Below are 19,407 nucleotides of genomic sequence, written 5' to 3' on the forward strand. Positions count from 1 at the left end.
TCCTCCAAGCCAGGCTGGCGGTAAGGGGAGGGGTCTCCTCCATGCTGATCCAGAAAGTGAGCTGCTTAAACACCAGGTGCCGTGGGGCACCAACCAGAAGCACAGGGAGGGCCGCACAGAGCCACACACCCTGCCAGGGCCCCCCCTGCCCCCGACCAACCTCTGGGGACACCTCCCCAGGCCCCTGCATGGAGGTCCCAGAGGCGGGTCCTGCCGAGTCTGGGCATCCGGCCAGCCCAGCCCCTGACCAGCTCTCCAAGGTGAGCAGACCTCACGCTCTCCGGACCTGGGAGTCCATTGTCGTGTGATGGCAGCTGGTGTCCCTGAGCAAATGGTGGAGAGCGGTGCTCAGTGAGGAGCGCGCCGGGGGACAGCAGAGGGAGGGCAAGAGGAAGCCGGGAGAAGGTGAGCGCAAGGACGGGAGCCAAGCTGTTGGAGCAGGAGAGCCGATGGAGGGAGGAGGGTGGGAGGGGTGACAGGGTGATGCCCTTGATGGCCCAAGCAGGGTGATGGCCCCAAAGAATGGCCGGCGCCGCTCAGGAACAGCCACCGAGCCTCCTCCTGCAGCCCCCAGGGGAGATCACCGGCCCTGGGAGCCTGCCTGGGGCGTGGGGTCCAGGGCCCAGCCGGGTGGGGAGGAGGTAATGATGGGTGAGGAGGGTTGGGGACCCCTGACCCCCAAAGTGGCCTGAATGCAGGGCCTCGTGGCTGTGGACCATCTTGCAAAGGCCACTGGTGGGCAACCAGAGGTCCCAGGCCCGCGAGGCTCAGCAGACTCTCTGAGCTCAGCTCAAGGGCCCTGCTGGCTAGAATCCCCACGCCCCACGCCCGCACCCCAGCCCCCACGGGCAGCGAGTGCCCCACACTGGCCACTGAGAATGTTCTGTTCAGCAGCTCATCACTCACTAAGCACTAAGAGGAAGACAAAATCAAAACCAACCTTTAGGGGTACCTGGGTGGCAGCTGCCTTCAACTCAGGCCCTGATCTCAGGGTCCTGGGATCGAGCCCCACATTGGGCTCCCTGTGCAGCAGGGAGTCTCCTTCTCCCTCTGCCTGCCCCTCCCCTCTGCTTGTGCTCTCTCTCTCTGAAAAATAAATAAAATATTACAAAACAAAACTAACCTTTTTCTCACACTCGACCCACACGTAAGTGGACGTTCGTGATGCTCAAGGGAAAAGACCCCTGGCCGCTGTCCCTCGGGCCGTGAGCTGTAAAATTGTGCTTATTTCCCTCTCTAGGCTCGTCTGTAGGCTCCAAGGGTCCCGAAATGAGCTTGAACTACTTCCAAAATTATCTTCCTAGTTACCACTAAGATTCTAAAACTATTTTACTTATTTGTAAAACAGGGGTCGGGGTGGGTAGAGGTTTTCCAGCCATGATTTCAGTTTGTGGGTCTGGCCTCCACCGGGGGAGGGGGTGTCGGGGGAGGAGCCCCGTCCTTCTTATCCTCATCCGGAAACCCCTGACACAGCCGGGGCCTCGCTGCGACTGTCCACCAACCGGGCAGCATCTGGAGTTCTCCAACCGGGTGCTGAATCCCCCTTAACATTCTTGGCATCTCAGAAAGGCCCCAGGGTTCCAGGGTCTTTTTATTTTAAAATTTTTACTTGTAGTAAAATACCCAGGAGATCCGCATTCACGCTCTTGTGCACGTCACCTGCGGAACTTTGTCATCATTCCAAAGTGAAACTCTGTCCCTGCTAAACACTAACTGCCCGCCCCCGTCTCTGACCCCTCACGTCCCCCATCCTACACTCTCTGCCCTTTTGTGACTGGCTGACCCCACCTGGCTCCATGTCCCCCAGGCCCATCCACAGGGCAGCAGGTGTCTGGACACCCCTCCCATCTAAGGCGGCGTGACATTCCACTGCGGGGACAGACCCTCATCCGACGACGGACTCCCAGCCTGCCTCTGCGTTTTAGCTCCTGTGAATCACCACTATGAACACGAGTGTGCAAATGTCAGCCCTGGTCCCCCATTCGGGGAGCCAACCTCCCTCCCTCCTTCACTCCTCAGTGGTGGGGAAGGCAGACCCACAAACTCGTAATTTACACAGGTGACAAGCGGTTCAACAGAAGAATCGTCAAGGTCCCTGGCTCTGCCTGGGGCCATGGGGAAAAGCTCCCAAGTTGGGGGCGGAACCTTCCTCCAGCTTGGGAAGGAGACCGATGCAGGGGTCCCCGGACACAGGAGACCCAGGGGACCCAAGGGGGCCAAGCGCCCAGGGCCGGGAAGCCCCACCTGAGAATCTGGATTTTGTCCTTCCGTGATGGAATCAGGAGAGGGACGGAACAGTCACGCTTTTATAAAATGTGGGTGGAATTGGAGTATTCTTCCAGGAGAAAGCCCAAAAAGTCCTGATACTTTAAATTTAGAGGCTGTGCCACTCAGGGGGCTGAGACACAGGGGCAAGTGGGCATCCCTCCCGCCCTATCTCCCCCCACCCCCAGCTCCCACTCCATCCTCCTCCCTTCTCCCCCATGGTGGTCTGGTCTCTTCAGGGACCTCGCCCTGCAGGGCCATCCCTACCCTGGGACAGACCCCCTCTTCAAGACAAACTGTCCCCACGGCCCAGAGCCCTCCCGCCCACCCCCCACCCTGGAGTCCAGAACCAGGCAGCCCTAGCCACCCCCCCACGCACCGACCTCAGGACCCGTCTCCCCGCACACCAGGAGGGAGGCCAGGGAGGAGGGGAAGGGCTGCGAGAGAGGGGAGCACCGGGAGTCCCCAGAGAGTCCTGCTAACCCACAGCACATAATCCTGTTAAAATACTAATCCTCATTTAGCCGGAGGCGAGGCGGCGGCGGAGATAAAGCTCCTGAGCAGGAGTGAGAGGCCGCAGCCCGTGCCGGAGTGGACGGTGGCGCTAATGACCTGCTGTCGTGAGGTTGGGCCAGGCCCGGCGTCGGGAACAACCAGCAGCAGGCAGGTCCCCGTTGCAGTGGGCAAGGGGGTCACCACCGCCCGCAACAGCAGAGGGAGGGTGTTCACGGGGGGGGGGGGGGGCCGCCTATTCCCCCCAGCAGGGGGGGGGGGGAGGCTGCTTCTCTCAGCTCCTTCTTCCCCCCCACAGAGCCACTGGACAGCTGGACACGGGACTGCTGTGGCCCTTTGGGAAGGAACTGCCAGCCTCAGGCCACTGTCTCTCCCCACAGGAACACCACCGTGGCCAAAAAGATCATGATGCCTCCTGGTGGTGCACCTGCTGAGCCCAGGCCTGTCTGCGTGTGGCTCCTGATGGCCTCCCACTGCCCCCCAGACACCTGTCCCAGGCTCCATGGCTCAGGCCTCCCAGGGACACGAGGATGAAGCTCCCCGGCCAGCCCCCAGCCAGGGGTTCCCAGGGCCCCCCCTCCCAAGGCGGCTGGCATGGCAACGGCGGCATCAGGGTCCCTGTTAGGAAAGGGGCATCTGCCACGCCCCCAAGTCAAATTCTTTACTTCCATCCTGATGGCAACACTCCTCTCCAGGAAACAGTGTGTTGGCAACACCACAGCCACAGGGGCATGGACAGGGCACTGGGAGAGGCCCATTAGACCCAAGTTTGCCACGGGTCACCGTGGACATGGGGAACGTAGGGGATCAGGACTTCCACACGCCTTCAACAGAGAGGATGACCCCCGGCCAGAGCACCTGCTCCCGTGTCCAGCCCCCGGCCGGGGTGTCGGGGGCTCCCTGACAGGCCGCACCTGCCCAGGACTATCCTGGTTTGGAGACATCACTCTTCTGCTCACGTCATCCACGCCACCTTCCTGCCTACTGTGTGCCGGGCACTGTACCAGGAGACGGTACAGCCAGAAACAAGGGCACTGTCACTTGTCACACCCAACTCTTGGCCTCTAATATCAGTGCCAAGAAAAGGAACCAGGGTCCTTGAGAAATGCCTGATTCCAGGGCTGGGGTGGCAAACAGGGGAGGGGAGCCTGGACACCCTCTGGTCCTAGAGGACAAGGATGGGCTTGAGGACACAAAGCGCCTGGCATAACAAGGGACCCAGGAGCCCACAGAAAGAGCTCCCGGTGGCCAAAGAGGAAGAAGTTAGAGCAAGGGGATGGACAGGGAGCAGCGGGTTATAATCCCCACTGCGAAAGAGACATCCGTGAGCCCGCGCTGGCATAACTCACTAAACGGATGGACAAACGGGGAGAAGAGACGAGTCTCCCGCTCAGAACTCCAAAGAACCGGTGTAGACCCTCTGTCCCCATGGAGATGGGGCACGACCCCTCGCCCCCAAAGTGTGCGGGGCACACGGTGACCTTCCTTCCAAAGAACAGAGCGCGAGAAACGAGAACCGTCCTGCGGAGACACCCGGAGATGCGATCGTGGTGAAAAGGTCACGCCGAAGCGATGAGTCACGGTGATAAGACATACCCTTGATATGATATAATGGCAGCGACACTTTATCTCTGTGCCCCTCCCCACAAGCCCCAAAACCCCCGTGTAATCAAAGGAAAGAGAACAGATAATGCCAACAGAGGGACGCTCTACAGAACGCCTGACCAGCACTTCTCCAAACCATCCATGTCATCAAAAACAAGGAGTCTGAGGAACGATCACACCCCAGAGGGACGCAGGGACACGGTGATGACCTAACAGGATCCTGGAACAGGGCCAGGGCAGCAGGGCAGGCACGGAGTAACCTGAGCCTAACGAGGACTTGTCAACATCGAACAGGATGATGACTTACCCACACGCTCGCGCCGCCGTGCAAACACGCCGCAGGATGCAACATGTCACCAGCGCAGGAAACCAGGCGGGCGGCGCGCAGGAACCCGACCATCTTCGCGATGTTTCCACAAGCCTCAGGTTGTCGTCAAATAAAGAGTTTATTTTTAAAAAATGTTCTCCCTAACCAAAAGTACGGTAGATGTTTGCACAAATTCTCCTTCCAAGCAGCATATTTACTTGTCCAACAAGTACCGGGCGAAGCCTACTCTGGGCCGGTCCTCGTGCCAGGCTCCGGGGATGCGACGTGAACAGTATGGCAAGCCCCGTCTTCGGGGAGCGTTGGGTCTACCGTCTACCTGAAGGATGACCAATGTGCAAGAGGGCAGGGAAAGTTAAGAGTGACAAACAGAAATGACGAATGCCTGCGAAAAAGAGTCAAGAGTGCAGATTCCAAAAACACACACATTACAAAATACACACAGAATGGATGAAGGCCCAGGATGCGATGGCCACTTGGACCCCCTGCTCGACAGTCCGAGAGATCGGCACTCTGCCCGTGGGGAGCAGAGCTAAGGAGGTGGGGCGTGGAAAATCTCCAAGCCTCTCTGAGGTACGCTTTCAGACATCACTGTATGTTAAGGACACGAAAGGAATAAAAAAAACCCAATGGACACCGTGGGGCAGAGGAGATGGGATAGCTCGTGGCTGGTGGGACCAGCGACTCACAGCCTAAGCCGTTCCTGACAGCAAGAGGACTCGACACACCAAGCAGCCTCTCCCTCCTTGTCCAAGGGCCCTTCCAGGGCAGCGCACCCCAAGGAAGTAATGTGAACACAAGAGGGAAAGTCAGTGATAGCACCATGGTGATAGCCGCACTGGGTTTAAAAGAAGTCAGCGGGACACCTGGGTGGTGGGGGGGGTGGTCAGTCGATGAAGCATCTGCCTATGGCTCAGGTCATGATCTCAGGTCCTGGGATCGAGTCCCTCATCGGGCTCCCTCCTCGGCAGGGGTCTGCTTCTCCCTCTCCCTCTGCTGCTCCCCTTGCCTGTGCTCTCTCTCTCTCTCCCAAGTAAATAAATCTAAGAAAAGAAAAAAAAGTTAACAGCCTCAAAGCCTGACATGAGGGTCCTCAGCGGCTGGTGCCTTGACGGCATTTAGAAGGGGGTCGCAGCAGGGTCGTGCAGCCTGGCTCCTCCTCTATGCCGCGTGCCGGCCTCGGCTTCCCCACCCATAAAGCGAGCATATTACCGACTCCCGCCTTCCAGAACCACCCGGAAGCCTGGATGAGCTCCCGGTAAGCCAGGGCCCGGTCTGCGGAAATGCCCCGGCACTGCTGGCTTCGGGTGCGAGTACACCCTCTGCTTGCGGTCGTGCTCTCAGAGGCCATGGCAGGGAGAGGGAACCGACGGGGGAGAGCCTCCCGGGAGGTGCAGGGGGGATGCGCGCTGAGCCGTGGAGGAGGCCGAGGAGAGGCCTTTCCCGCCATCTCCAGGCCGGCCCCAGGCAGGCAGGCGAGGGGCAGCAGAACTTGAATCCACAGCCAGCGCCAGCGGGGCGGGGGGGGGGGGGGGGTGCGCGGTGACACCGTGTCCCCGAGGCCCCGCTCACCCTCACCCCTGCACGCACCCGCTGCCCGGAGCAGCGCTGCCCCAAACCCACGCCAGGTCTGGGCACACGTGCCCGAGCCCGGGTCTGCCCCCGGGCCACAGCGTCGGCCCGACTCCTCTCCTGCCCGCCCCCGCCCCCCGCGGCCTGTCCCTCGGGTCCCGACCGCTCACACCCAGCCAAGCCGCCCAGAGCCCGGGCCGGACCCCGCTGAGCCCGACGGAAGGAGCAAGGCAGGGTGCGTGCGCGTCTCCCTGCGGGGCTGCCGCCCACGCCATCCAGGACGCCCTGGGGGACCGCCCCTCGGCGCACACACGCGCTGCCCGGGAGCCCCTCGCCGTCCAGCCCGGGGAGGCCCCGCAGCGGCAGGCGCCACCGAGAGGAAGACTCCACAAGGCAGAGCCTGGCTGTCGCGTGACATTTTTCTTTTGCCCCATTGGTCAGAATGTGTCACATGACCCAGCCGCGCTGAAGGGGATGCTGGGAAATGTAGTCTTTATTCTTGGCAGCCATTTTATTCTGGAAGACTACTAATCTATAATATACAGGCTCCTCCATGACCTACCCCCTTGTCTCCAGCCCGACCTCGCCCATCCTCCATTTCACCGCCCTTGGGAACCCGGCAGTTCTTCACCTGCACGTCCACCCCCTACCTGGAAGGCTTCCCTACCCACTCTGCTGCCTGCATCCATCCCGCAGGCCTCCTGGGATGTCAGACCCTGGTCCTTGCCCCCCAACACCAGTGTAAACGTGGCCCCGCTGTTCTCTCCCAGAGCACAGCTGCCCGGTCGTTCCCTGGAGTTGGGGCCCTGTGCCGTGGGAGGGAGGGTGAGCACCTCCACGGTCCCGCACCTGCTGTGCCCTGGCCCACCGCCTGACAGCCCAGCCCAGCCCCGCCCGCTCCGCGCTGTTGTAGGAGCCCTGCTGTCCGCCTCTCCCGCGTTGTCAGGGTCCGCTGTGTTTGAGGATTCCTCCCCAGGGTGTGTTTCAGCGGGTTTCCAGGGGAGGGCCCGAGAATCTGCACCTGTGGTCCCTGGGCCACACCTCCGAGGAGGCTCTGATCCACTCGGTGGGGCGGAGGAGCTGGGAACCGCTTGATGACCACATCTGCTTGCTGCAGCCGTAAGGTAGAGCCGATGTGGGCAGGTGCACAGATGAATCCGGTCGTACCACCCACGGGACGCCTCCCGGGTGGAATGCTTGCTCTGTCCTTCACCGTCCACCTGGACTCTGACCTCCGGGTGCGCACACAAACCCCATCACCCCGGCTCCTGGGGGGCAGACCCCGCCCTCCCCCCCCCGCAGTCTGGCCGCAAGCCCTCCAGCACAGCAACCCCCCCCCCCACGCCTGTGGCATCTGTCACTGCCCCAGGAGCCACACTGTTCTGGGCCACCACCCCCTCCTGCCCTCCCTGTGGTCAGTTCCACAGCCCACCAGGAGCCAGGACCTTCCCCTGACCCCACTCCCCGGGCTCCTACCCGTGCCATCCTGACTCGTCCCTGGCCACCACCACCCCTCCCCGGGGACCGCCTCTCCCCCAGCCTCACTGTTTTACTTATTCACTCACCTGTCTCATTCTCTGCTGGGTCCCCCAAATTGAGAACCATGTCTGGCTCACAGAACATGCTTCGTAGGTTCCGAGAGAGGGAGAAGGACAGAGACAGCGACGGAGGTGGGAGAGGGTGCACCCTGAACTCAGGGGTCCCTTTCCCGTGCACACCCACCCCCATGAACACAGGTAACAAGGGACCCCCTCTTCTGAGCCCCTCGTGGATGAAGTCCACAAGTGAGATTACCCACATCTGTGTGCCCATCCGAGGTTCCATGGGACCCCAGGAGGCAGGTGTGGTGGGCACTAACCCGGGCTACCAGGCTGTAGCAAGCCCAGCGCATCCCAGGATGCCCCTTCATGGGCATGGCAGGAAAAGGAGCTCGCCTAAGCTGGGGCTCCCGTGGACAAAGCCGGGCTTGGGCTGAGCTTCTGGTCCTTGGCTCCCAGGTCCTGGGAAGCCTAGCCTAGAGCCTGACCGAGGCAGGCCTGAGACCCAGACACCCTAGAGCTCTCCCTAACTTAGAAGCTGGAGGAGGCCCCTCCCAGTGCTCTGGGGTCAGGGAGAGCAGGGCACAGAGACCAAGAATGGCTAGGACAGGTGGAGTGGGGACCAAGGCCTGTGGGATGGAGTAGCCCCTTCTGCTCTCCAGGCCTCTGGGACTGGTCCCTATCCTCCCCACAAGGATGGGTGTGCACAGGGGTGGGGAATGGAGGGGAGGAGCAGCCAGCCCAGAAGGCTCTGCTGGCAATAAAAGCAGATGCTACGTGAGGGCTGGGCTAGAGTGGCAGGCACACGGTGACCAGGGCTGTCTCCTGAGAAGCGGGTATGTGCATAGTCTCGTGTTCACGGAGGCGCAGGGCAAGACCGGCCCGGCTGACCCTGGGACTTTGTTCCTCATCAGGAACCAACCTGAACGTCTTCATGTCGGGGCGCTTGGCTGTCTTCCTGGCCCTGGCTCTGGCCACCCTCCCGGCTCCAGGGGCAGGGGCTCCGCTTGGAAGGAGGGGTTCCCAGAATAAGCTGCTGCTCGTGTCCTTCGATGGTTTCCGCTGGAACTATGACCAGGACGTACAAACCCCAAACCTGGACGCCATGGCGCTGGACGGAGTGAAGGCCCGCTACATGACGCCAGCCTTCGTCACCATGACCAGCCCCTGCCACTTCACCCTGGTCACGGGTGAGCGTGCGCCTCCGGCTGGGGCCTGGGGACAGGGAGGGGGCTGAGGAGGGAACCCAGTGCCTGCATGGAGCCCAGTCCTCCAGGCACCGCACAGGGACAAAGGAGACCGAGGAGGAGATGCTGTCCCTGGAGACACAGCACGGCCAAGGGGGGTCATCAGCAAGCTTCACTGTTGGCGGGAACTTACACAAGGCATCAAAATGCCCAGCGGTCCCATTTTAAACAGTGACCCCCAACCAAGGTGTCCACGCAGGAGGGCTTCTGGAGGAAGTGAGTGTGGCCGGGCTCCAGACGGGCGGGAGAGATGAACCTGAGGTTCTTGCTGTTTCCACGCCGACCCCGGAGATGCCCTCAAACCATGGCTCTGTTTGGGCTGGACGTCTAGCATGAAGGTGTCAGGAGGGCCATGCTCCCTCGGGAGAGTCTGGGGGACCCTACCTGCCACTCCCAGCCTCCGTGGCGCTTCCGTGGCCTGTCTCTCCAGCCCCAGCTGTCTCCTTGTCTTGTGAGGGTGTTCATGCACAGACACAGGGCCCACGGTGACTCAGACTGCCCTCATCCTAACCTAACTCATCATGTCGGCAATGACCTTATTTCCAAGCAAGGTCCCATGCTGAGGCTCCAGGTGACCGCGACCTCGGGGGTAGACCCGATTCAGTGCAGACATTCATCCACGTGCCAGCATTCTGTGACCGGGGCCCCCGCTGCGAGCATCTTCCCGCACGGCACCTGTTTCCTTACTAGATCATGGAGGGGGACGCGGGGGGAGGGGCACGCGGCTTAACGTCCCTCCTGCTGTAGCTTCCGGGCACGTGTGACTGTGCATCCCGCGCACAAAGTGAATTTTAGAAAAGAGCTCGTGGATGGAGCTCCGCGTGAGGCATTTAAATGTCTGGGATTCTGTTCATTAGTCCCTCCCGATAGCCATCTGGGTCGCTCCCGATCTTTGCTAAAATCCACGAGGCTACAGATGACATCGGCACACCTGTGTGCACGTTCAGCTGTAGGAGAAGCCGCTGGAAGGGGTCGTGGAGACTCGGGGCTGGAGAGGATGTGTCTGGGACCCCGAACGGGGACTCCCCCACCCCTGGCCGCGTATGGGAAAGCCTGCCCGCTTCCCTCCTGCCCTCCCACCTCCTACCTCCCCTCTGCCGTCTTCTCCCCGCAGGCAAATACATCGAGAACCACGGGGTCGTCCACAACATGTACTACAACACCACCAGCAAGGTGAAGCTGCCCTACCATGCCACCCTGGGCATCGAGAGCTGGTGGGACAACGGCAGCATACCCATCTGGATCACGGCCCAGCGACAGGTAGTGCGGGCCCCGAGCCCACGGACGGCAGTCGGGGGACAGGGGACGGGAGGACCCGGCCCAGAAAGGCTGTGACCCTGTGAGATCCCGGCCCCAGGGTCCTGGGCTGACAGCACGGAGGGGTATTAAGTGGGGCCCAGAGGGCGGTGAGTGCCGGGTGTGGATAAGCAACCGCCAGCAGGCTCCGTGGCCCTGCCCAGTCCCCCCTGCAGCCCCAGACCCGAGGGGATGGCTCCACCCTCCCGAAGGGAAGGAAAACGGCAGCACTGGGCCCCAGGCTCTGGGAGAGGGCGTCCACACAGGAAAGATAAGTTCACTCAACAAAAGGGCATCTCACAATGAAACAGCTTTCTGCCTTCCCCCTTCAGGGGGACTCCTCTCCGGGCTGGGCCACCAACTTCCAGGGGCAACGGGTCAGTAAGGGGTGGATTGTAGTGCCAAACCCAGGAATCTCTCCATCCTGCAACGCTCTGGGGGATCCCTGGCCCCAGAGGTGTGGCTGCTCTCCAACAAGGTCAAACGCAGGTTTTCAAGATGACCCCAGAATGAACTTCGGAGCCTACGCCCATCCTCTGGGCAGGGCGTCCGCTCAGGTCGGGGTCCCTTCGCTCTGGAAGGAGCTACCCGGACGTCAGGCTCATGGTCAAAGTCAGAGCCACGAGCTGGGCATGACGTGGTGCCCAGTGGAAACAGAAGGGCAGCTGGGAAGCGGATATGCAGACAGGGCAAGCTCGGACCTCTGTGGTTCCAGGGAGAGGGTCCCTAAATAAAGCCGCCATCAATGTATGCAAAGACGGATGGGTGGCCAGGCCGGAAGGGCAGGCGAGGGGACATAGGTAGAAGGGCCTGGACGAGAATATAGTCGGGAGAGGCCAGGCTCCAGGCCAGAAGGGGAGGGCTGTCCGGGCAGCTCCGCCGTGGGGACCCAGGGCCATGGTGACGATGAGGACGCTGCATATCTGGGGACATCTTTGTACCCATTATGTCACTAGTGCTGGGTCCCCTGGGCACCGGCTCCCTCCTCTATAAAATCAGTTTCACCCGTGGGAAAGTAAGAGTTATAAGAGGCCGGTGCCTGCGGCGGGAGCAGGGCTGAGTGAGCAGGCAAGAGGAGAGGCGGCAGGCAGGGGGGCAGCAACGACTGCGACAGGAGCTGGTGGGGGCGGGGGACAAGCCCAAGGAGGCCTGTGGCTTTAATGCCCCCTTCCCTGGCAGGGCTTAAAGACTGGCTCCTTCTTCTACCCCGGCGGGAACGTCACCTACCAAGGCACGGCGGTGACCCTGAGCCGGAAGGAAGGCATTCTGCACAACCACAAGGACGAGCAGGAGTGGAGGGCCAACATCGATGTGGTGATGAAATGGTTCACTGACGAGGGCCTGGACCTGGTCACGCTCTACTTTGGGGAGCCAGACTCCACGGGCCACAAGTACGGCCCCGAGTCCCAGCAGAGGAAGGACATGGTGATGCAGGTGGACAGGACGGTGGGCTACCTTCGGGACAGCATCAGGAGGAGCGGCCTGGAGGGCAGCCTGGACCTGATCATCACGTCCGACCACGGCATGACCACCGTCCACAAGCAGGCCCAGGACCTGGTGGAGTTCCACGCGTTCCCCAACTTCACCTTCAAGGACATCGCATTTGAGCTCCTGGACTACGGGCCCAACGGGATGCTGCTCCCCAAGGAAGGGATGCTGGACAAGGTGTATGAGGTCCTCAAGGACGCCCACCCCAAACTCCACGTCTACAAGAAGGAGTCCTTCCCCAAGTCCCTCCACTATGCCGGGAACCCCAGGATCACCCCACTGCTCATGTACAGTGACCCTGGCTACGTCATCCACGGGGTGAGCTCCTTGCCCGACACCGGGCTCGGGCAGGCTCCTCCACTGGGTGGCTGGGTCTCTCCCTTGCTGTAAAAAAGCTCCCCCGTACCGCTCACGAGTCCCCACTTGGAGGGGCACCGGCCACCAAAGGGACACACCCATCACTGTGCGATCAGTATGAGTGTGTGCGTGTGTACATGGGCGTAAACGTGTGAGATCTGTGCGCGTGTGGGCGACGTACATGCTTCGTGTGTGTGTGTTGTGTGAAAGCATGGACGTGTGTGTGTTTGCATGTAGGGTAAAGCGTGGGAAGATGGGCTGTAAGAAATGAGAAATGAGAGAGCCAAGGGATGCCAAAGGGGAAGGAAGATGCAGGGGGTAGGGGAGAGGGCCTCGGGGAAGGAAGTGCCTTCCTCGGGGAAGGGGTGCACCTGGGTTAGCAGGTCTTCCCAGAGGCCCTCCCTCGGGCCGCAGGTCTTTGGAGGCTCAGAATTCAGAGACACCCTCCTGCCCCCACCTCCGTCAGTGTGAACTCCTCCAGGGGTCTTCTGCCCCCACAGGGGCGCTGCTGGTGGGGAGGGCAGGGGTGGGCTGGGAGCCCCCACAGAGGCTCAGGACCTCCCCTCCCCGGCAGAGACTGAACGTGCAGTTCAACAAAGGAGAGCACGGTTTCCACAATGAGGCCATGGACATGAAGACCATCTTCCGGGCTGTGGGCCCCAGCTTCAGGAGGGGCCTGGAGGTGGAGCCCTTCGAGAGCATCCACGTGTACGAGCTCATGTGCCATCTGCTGGGCATCGTGCCCGAGGCCAACGACGGGCTCCTGAGCACCCTGCTGCCCACGCTCTGGGAAGCCAGCAACAGGCCCCAGAGCACCCCCTCGGGTAAGGGGCTGCCCATCAGGCACAGTGCCAGCAGCCTCTGGGACCGCCTTTCCTTTCCTTGTCCTGCACCCCGGAAACATCTCAAGCCCCTGGCAGCGACGAGGGGAGAGCAGGTGGATGTGAGCAGCCTTGGGGAGCCCGAGGGCCAGAGAAGCAGGCGCTTTGCCCACAGGACAGGCCCCCTGGTGAAGTCCACCTCAGGGCTCCTGGCTCCCCGTGACCTGCTCTCCCGCGTGGCCGTGGGAGGGCTCCTTCCCAGAGTCTTCCTCTATGGGCCTCCCCCGAACACGCTCTCACCCCCACCCTGGCCCAACCCCAGGCCAGAGGTCACCTGGGAGCTGACAAGACACAGACCCCAGTGGGGGCCTGGCTGGAGGTGTGTGGGCCCTGCTCCTCAGGGGAGGGGCCTGGTGAGAGCCGAGGTCAGGGGGCTTGTGGGAAGTTGGGGGAGGCACTGGGCCCACCCTCGAGGAGCAGAGCGGGGATAAGTGACATGCTCCGCTTCCCTCGTTCACTGGGTTCTCTGAATTTCCTCAGGCTCTGCTCTCCTGCCAACTGGCCGGCCCCCCGTGGTGACAGGACTGCTGGTAGCTGTGATGCTTCTCGCCAAGGTCGCATAATGGTCTGTCGCTGGAGATCAGAAGCCCAGGAGGCCAGGGGAGGTTGGGCCTGATGCCCCCATTAGTAACCTGGGCCCCCCCAACCGCAGCAGAAGGGAGTCAGTGCTCAAGAACCCCCCACAAGTCCCTTCCAGCCGCTCTGCTCTAGGCTTGGAGCGGGCCTTTCCGAAGCAGACAGACAGCCCATGAGACTCAGACCCTCCCCAGCCTCCTCCCTGCCTGCCTGCAAGGCCTGCGTGCTCCGCCGGGGATGAGGCAGACCCTAGAGGCCATCGGGGTCAGGTGTGTGGGGAGAGCTGCAAGGGCGGGCGTCCCCAGAATATTCCAGAAGCCAGCTCAAAGGACCCGGCGTGCCGTGCGACAACCCCATCTTGTTTCTGCCCTGGGCGCCATGGCCCTCCAGCCGAAGCAGAAGCAAATCATTCATTCCCTCTCAAGCCACACGGTGGGAGCCAGCTGGGCGACGGGCTCTGGGCTGGGCTCTAGGGATCCGCAGTGAATTTCGTAGCCTGGGCCCTGCACCAGAGGCTGTGATCCAGGGGTCACGGAGAGCGGACAACAGGGACAGGACAAACCAGTGTGCGAGGTGACAGACCAGGTCAGGTGTCGCAGCAGAGAGAGGACTGGGCCACAGCGGGGAGCAGGAGGCCGGAATGAGGAGGCTGAGCCAGCCTCGCCCAGCCCAGGGATCAAGCTCCTGGCAGGGAAGGCAAGTGAGAGCCCTAGGGCGGCCCTGCCCCTCCTATTTGTGGACAGGAAGGGAGGCCTGGGCTTGGAAGCAGGTAAGGGAGGATGGGGACGTATGAGCTCTCTGTGGTCGGAGGGAGCAGTCTTCCCGGACAGGCAGTGGGGACCTCCAGCCAAGTGACACGGGGATACACCTGATTCGACACCAACGATTGAAGGAGCACAGGACCGCAGGCTCGGGAGGAGGGACGGCCACTTAGGACAGACCCCCGGGGGTCTGGGCAGAACATCTTGGGAGCAAAGTGGAGATGGTGCAAAACGGGTGGTTTCGAGAGACCTCTTAGGGCTGCCTTTCTAGGGGGACACAGATGGGATACGAAGGCTGCATCGACAGCTCGGGGCCTGGGCTATCCGGGGAGGGACAGAGCTGCTCACTGAGACCCAAGGAGAGACAGGGACATGGCAGCCCGGGTGGGACAGAGGCCAGAAGACAGAGGGGCTGCAGGGCTCTCGCCACCAAACCATAGGGCTGGATGGGACCAGGGAGATGATTTGGCGGAGCCCCTCTGACCCAGATGGGACGCTGCAGCCTAAGCGGTTAGCTGGCTGGCCCGGGACCCTGGAGGTGACAGTCTGTGTCTGAACCCTGGTTTTAAACCCTCGTGTGGAGTCCTTTCAGCTGCAACCAGAAGCAATAAAAGACCTGACGTGTGGCCTTTCCCATCTCTGCTGTGTAAATGCTCCCACTGAGGCCAGTTTCAAGCTCCCAAAGCAAGGCCACAACGGCCAGGTCAGGAAAAGACCACAGAGTCGGCCCTCGGGCCAGAGCCCATGCCCGGCATGGAGCTCAGAGGCCTGGGGACAACCTCCCCCGTGGGGTTGGTCATCGCGGCTGCTGAACCTGGGTCCGAATGAGGGCTGCTGCCTTGTGGGCCCCGTTCTTCCCTCCAGACACAGTGCCTGAAGGACTTGCCCTTGCCTGAGAAACGGGGCAGCCCGTCACCGTGACCTAAGATCCTCCCTCCGCAGGCGGGAGCAGGCAGAGCGTCAGGGGAGACAGAGGCACCCTTAGGCTCGCCTCCCTTCCCGGTCTGCAGTGTGCATGGCACGACCCCCAGCCAGGCCCAGGAAAGTGCCCCCAGCCCGGGAAGGGTGTAACCCCCCAGCCATTCCCCACCCCACCCTCACCCCACCCATGCGTGCCCTCCTGGGTCCAGCGGAGGGTCTGGAGTCCCCACAGGGACCCACCTTGGTCACAACCCAACATGAGTGTCCTGGCCCCTGTCTGCCCAGCCCGCTTCCCACCACTCCCAACCTCCCGGCACCCCTGCTTCCTCTCCTCCCCCAGACCCGGGCCTTGGCCTGCCCAGCCCTTCCCCTCAGCCAACACATACTTGTTCTTCCAGGCCTGCCTCTTCCAGGAAGCCTCCAGAAGCCGCCCTCTCGCGGTGTGAGTCTGCTGGACACGGATGAGCCGGTCTCCGCACTTGCTCTCAGACCTCAGCGTCCCCCAGCCCCGGCCCATGCTCAGTCGTTGCGGTGCTGGCCGTAGGGCCGCTGCCCAGGTTTAGGGCTGGGAACGCACTGGGTCCGCCTCTCCCCGCCCGCTCCCCCTCCTCCCCCGCTTCCCGCAGGCCCCGCCCCAGGGCCGTGCGGTCCGCGGCCACGCGGGGGCGCTCGAGAGTCCCGCGCGAAGGTCCGGACCTGACCTGGCTCCGACCGACCCCCGGACCGGCCCAGAACGAGCCCCGCTTTGGCCTTCGGCTCTGGCGGGGGCGCAGGGCAGGCGGCGGGGACGCTTGGCCTGGTGGAGTCCGCACGCCTCTGCCCTGGTGGCCGCCCCGCCGGGGCTGCTGCTGCTCCAGGGGACGAAGGACAGGGCCGCGGTTACTTGCAGGCCTCCTGCTCCGGAGCCTGCGGGGATTTCCAGCAGCCTTAGCCGCTGGCCCCAGGTGTGACGGGTTCCCCACGCCTCAGGCCACCTCACAGCCCCTGGGGAGCCCCTGCTGGGCCTGCCAGGAGAGGAGACAGTGGGGGATGGGAAGGCTCTTTGCAGACGGACAGGGAACCAGAATCCCTAAGCCACATGGTTCAAGCAAAAAAATGAAAATAATAAAACAGGTGCGAACACCGCAAACAGTAGACCACCCTGGGTGGGGTGAGGGAGGGAAGGGGAGAGAGTGTGTGCGACCCACGGCTCTAGACATACAAATGCCACTGCAGAACCCTCAGCACGGAAGGGCAGTGACCAGCTGCGGACAGGGCACTGGCTCCCAGGCTGGGAGCAAGAGCGGGGTCATGCGCCCCAGAGTCTGAAAACGGAGCCAACCAGAGCATCTCAGGGCTACTTTATTTTTTTAAGATTTTTTTATTTATTTGCCAGAGAGAGAGAGAGAGCACAAGCAGGGAGAACAGCAGACAGAGGGAGAAGCGGGCTCCCCAGTGAGCAGGAGCCCCATGCGGGACCCAATCCCAGGACCCTGGGACCATGACCCAAGCTGAAGGCAGACGCCTCACCGACTGAGCCACCCAGGCGCCCCTCAGGACCACTTTCTAAGAGCACGGGCTCTGCAGCGGAGCCGCTCCTACTCCAGTCTGTCCCCACTCACGGGCTGCGGCGTTGGGGAGGTTAGCCTTCCCCAGCCTCTGTCGGCTCATCTGAAAATGCCGGGCAGTAAGGAGGGCGCACCGCCCTGAGATGGGCCCAGGATAACGCGTGGAGGCAGTTGCCCTCTCGGTGTAGCCACGGGCAAGGCTGAACTGATGTGGGAGCCGCTGACCAGTCCAGGCAGCTCTTAGGAACAATCCAGGTGTAGCAGCAGGAGACATCCCTCGAAGGTTTGAGGTCCGCCTAGTCCCAGCCAGCGAATCGCACCTCCCCTCCCTGGGCCTCTTCTACCTCTGACTTGCTCTCCACCTCCTTCTCCAGAACCCATCCCCACCCACCCTCCGTAGCTGCCTGACCATCTGCCCAGGCCCGGAGTCCTGCCTCGCCTTAACGGCCCTGGGTCCCCGGCCCTACAGCCAATGATTTTCCTAGAAGGAGTGTCCCACCCCCAAGGCAGCCTGTGCCCGGAGACCCAGACCAACCTGCCTGCTCACACCAGCTTCCGACTGGACGGGCCTGGATCCCATCTTGGCCCTTGGGAATTGGCACCACCTGGCTGGAGGGGACCAGCAGGAGTAGCCACGTGCCTTCACACCTGGAGGGCAGTGAGCACACACCAGTGCCCGTGTAACTACCACGACCCACGGGTCTCCAGAAGACGCCCCACCTTCCCCCAAGAGCCCACCGTGAGGTTGCTCAGCCTCGTCTACTTTCCAGGGGATAGGACGACAGTTATCTTAAGAATCGCTGGATGACTTTTTCAAAGAGAGGAACACTCAGGGCTGCGTGCTGTGAGGCTAAATTTCCCATCTGTGCAGCTGTGGGGCTGACGTGTGCACAGAGGGCCACCCTGAGCTCCCCCCACCACCACCACGCTCACTAATGCAATGCTGTGCAGCCACGGGCAAGTCGCTAAACTCTGGGCCATGTCCTCACTGTAAAATCAGGACTGATGGCTGTATGGTCTCCTAGGCTGGTCCTAACGATTAAACGGGTTATTATTTGCAGACCTCTCAGAACCGGACTTGTAGAAGGCCCATGCGTTCTGCTTTAGGACTTAATGAAGAGACGGGCAGTGGCTAGGGAGAAAGTCACAGCTGCTCTCCTCTCAGTTCCCCTCCACGCCTTCTTGCTTCTCTCACAGAAAGTTTCAGGTCTGTGACCCAAAGCCTTCAGCACCTTGCCGAGGTAGCACAGAGAGGGCCAGGCTCGGAGCTGGGGTGGGCCACGTAACAAAGGGTGGTCTCGGTCTCCTTGCCTTGTCTTCATTTTCATGATCACCTTCAGTTTGCAGTGAGTGATTTTCCATTTATATCTGTTATTTCCCATTTTTTCCTTTGAAAATTAACTTAAGTGCAGAAGGGTGAGTTAATTTTTTTAAGATTTTATTTATTTATTTGACAGACAAAGATCACAGGTAGGCAGAGAGACAGGCAGAGAGAGAGAGGGGAGGAAGCAGGCTCCCCACTGAGCAGAGAGCCCAATGCGGGGCTTGATCCCAGGACCCTGAGATCATGACCTGAGCTGAAGGCAGAGGCTTTAACCCACTGAGCCACCCAGGTGCCCCAGGGTGAGTTAATTTAAGGGGAAAATGTCGACCACATGATAACAGGGGTGGCGGGTGGACAGGACAGAATGTATAAATAGTAAGGGAGGGGCCAGAGATAAACCTGCTGGAGGCCGCCCCAGCTCCGGCCTGCTTTCTCTCCCCTCCCACCATGTGGCCAGCCCCGGAAACTTCTGGAGGGCAGTGCTTGGTCTCCCTGGGGCAGGGGTCCAGAGACTGCCCCCAGGGGAGTTCAGGACACTCCTGAAAACTAACATTGTAATTCCCCGTACACAGTTCATTTTACTCTCAGTGTGAATAAAACGGTCGGGAGAAAAGCCCGGCTGAAACGGAGCAGAGCACTGATTCTGGAGCCACACCGAGGCGACTGACACTCCACACGGGCCACATACGGCGGTCTGTCCGTCGGCTCAAAGCCTTTGTTGAGTTTAGCCAGTGCAAGTGCTGGCAGGAATGGGGGGACATCCAAGTACTGACTGGCCAGTTCAGGAGGAACAGGGGTAAAAATGATCCGCACAGTGAAAGCCGCCTTTGTCAGGAGGCCTCGCCCCTTTAGAGCCAGCCCCGCACGGCGTCACCAGGAGGCGGCGCTCTTGGGCTCTTCAACACCCTTTGAAACCTTTCGCAAGCAGTTTGTGAAACCGAGAGGGATTCAGAGGACCTCCGGTTCCTCTGGCTTCTCCTTCCCCTGTTCCTCTAACATAACCACATCAACCTTAGGGGGGTGGTCAAAGAGTATTCGTTTCCCCAAGTTTTAGATGGAGCCCCAAGCGAATGCTGGTAGTTCAGAGAAGTAGAACTTTTCAAATCAAATTTGTCCTCGGATCAGTTGAGGGAAGGAACCACGTAGCCTCATGCTGGGCACAGAGGCCACTCTGGATCTGCCCGCCTCCGA

The 19,407-nt window shown here is 61.3% G+C and overlaps 1 protein-coding gene and 1 long non-coding RNA gene across 9 annotated transcripts in view; one reads left to right on the forward strand and one right to left on the reverse strand.

Annotated features, from left to right (window-relative positions):
* Positions 1 to 5,593, reverse strand: part of LOC111160453 — a 31,073-nt gene extending 25,480 nt beyond the window's left edge. For all 8 annotated transcript variants that reach the window (XR_002641477.1, XR_002641479.1, XR_002641480.1 and 5 more), the window contains exon 1: positions 4,691 to 5,593. This is a non-coding gene — a long non-coding RNA (uncharacterized LOC111160453). The remainder of the gene's footprint in view (positions 1 to 4,690) is intronic.
* A 2,141-nt stretch (positions 5,594 to 7,734) lies between these two features.
* LOC111160441 (ectonucleotide pyrophosphatase/phosphodiesterase 7) lies at positions 7,735 to 13,250 on the forward strand. The gene is given in 5 exon segments (XM_022523573.1): positions 7,735 to 9,008; positions 10,180 to 10,325; positions 11,541 to 12,167; positions 12,781 to 13,063; positions 13,066 to 13,250. Coding segments are annotated over 5 exon segments (1,593 nt in total). The 5' UTR covers positions 7,735 to 8,656.
* Positions 13,251 to 19,407: the final 6,157 nt, after the last annotated feature.

This window comes from Enhydra lutris, unplaced genomic scaffold (assembly GCF_002288905.1).
Source record: "Enhydra lutris kenyoni isolate GAN:26980312 unplaced genomic scaffold, ASM228890v2 scaffoldscaffold75, whole genome shotgun sequence".
NCBI classification, from domain to species: domain Eukaryota; kingdom Metazoa; phylum Chordata; class Mammalia; order Carnivora; family Mustelidae; genus Enhydra; species Enhydra lutris.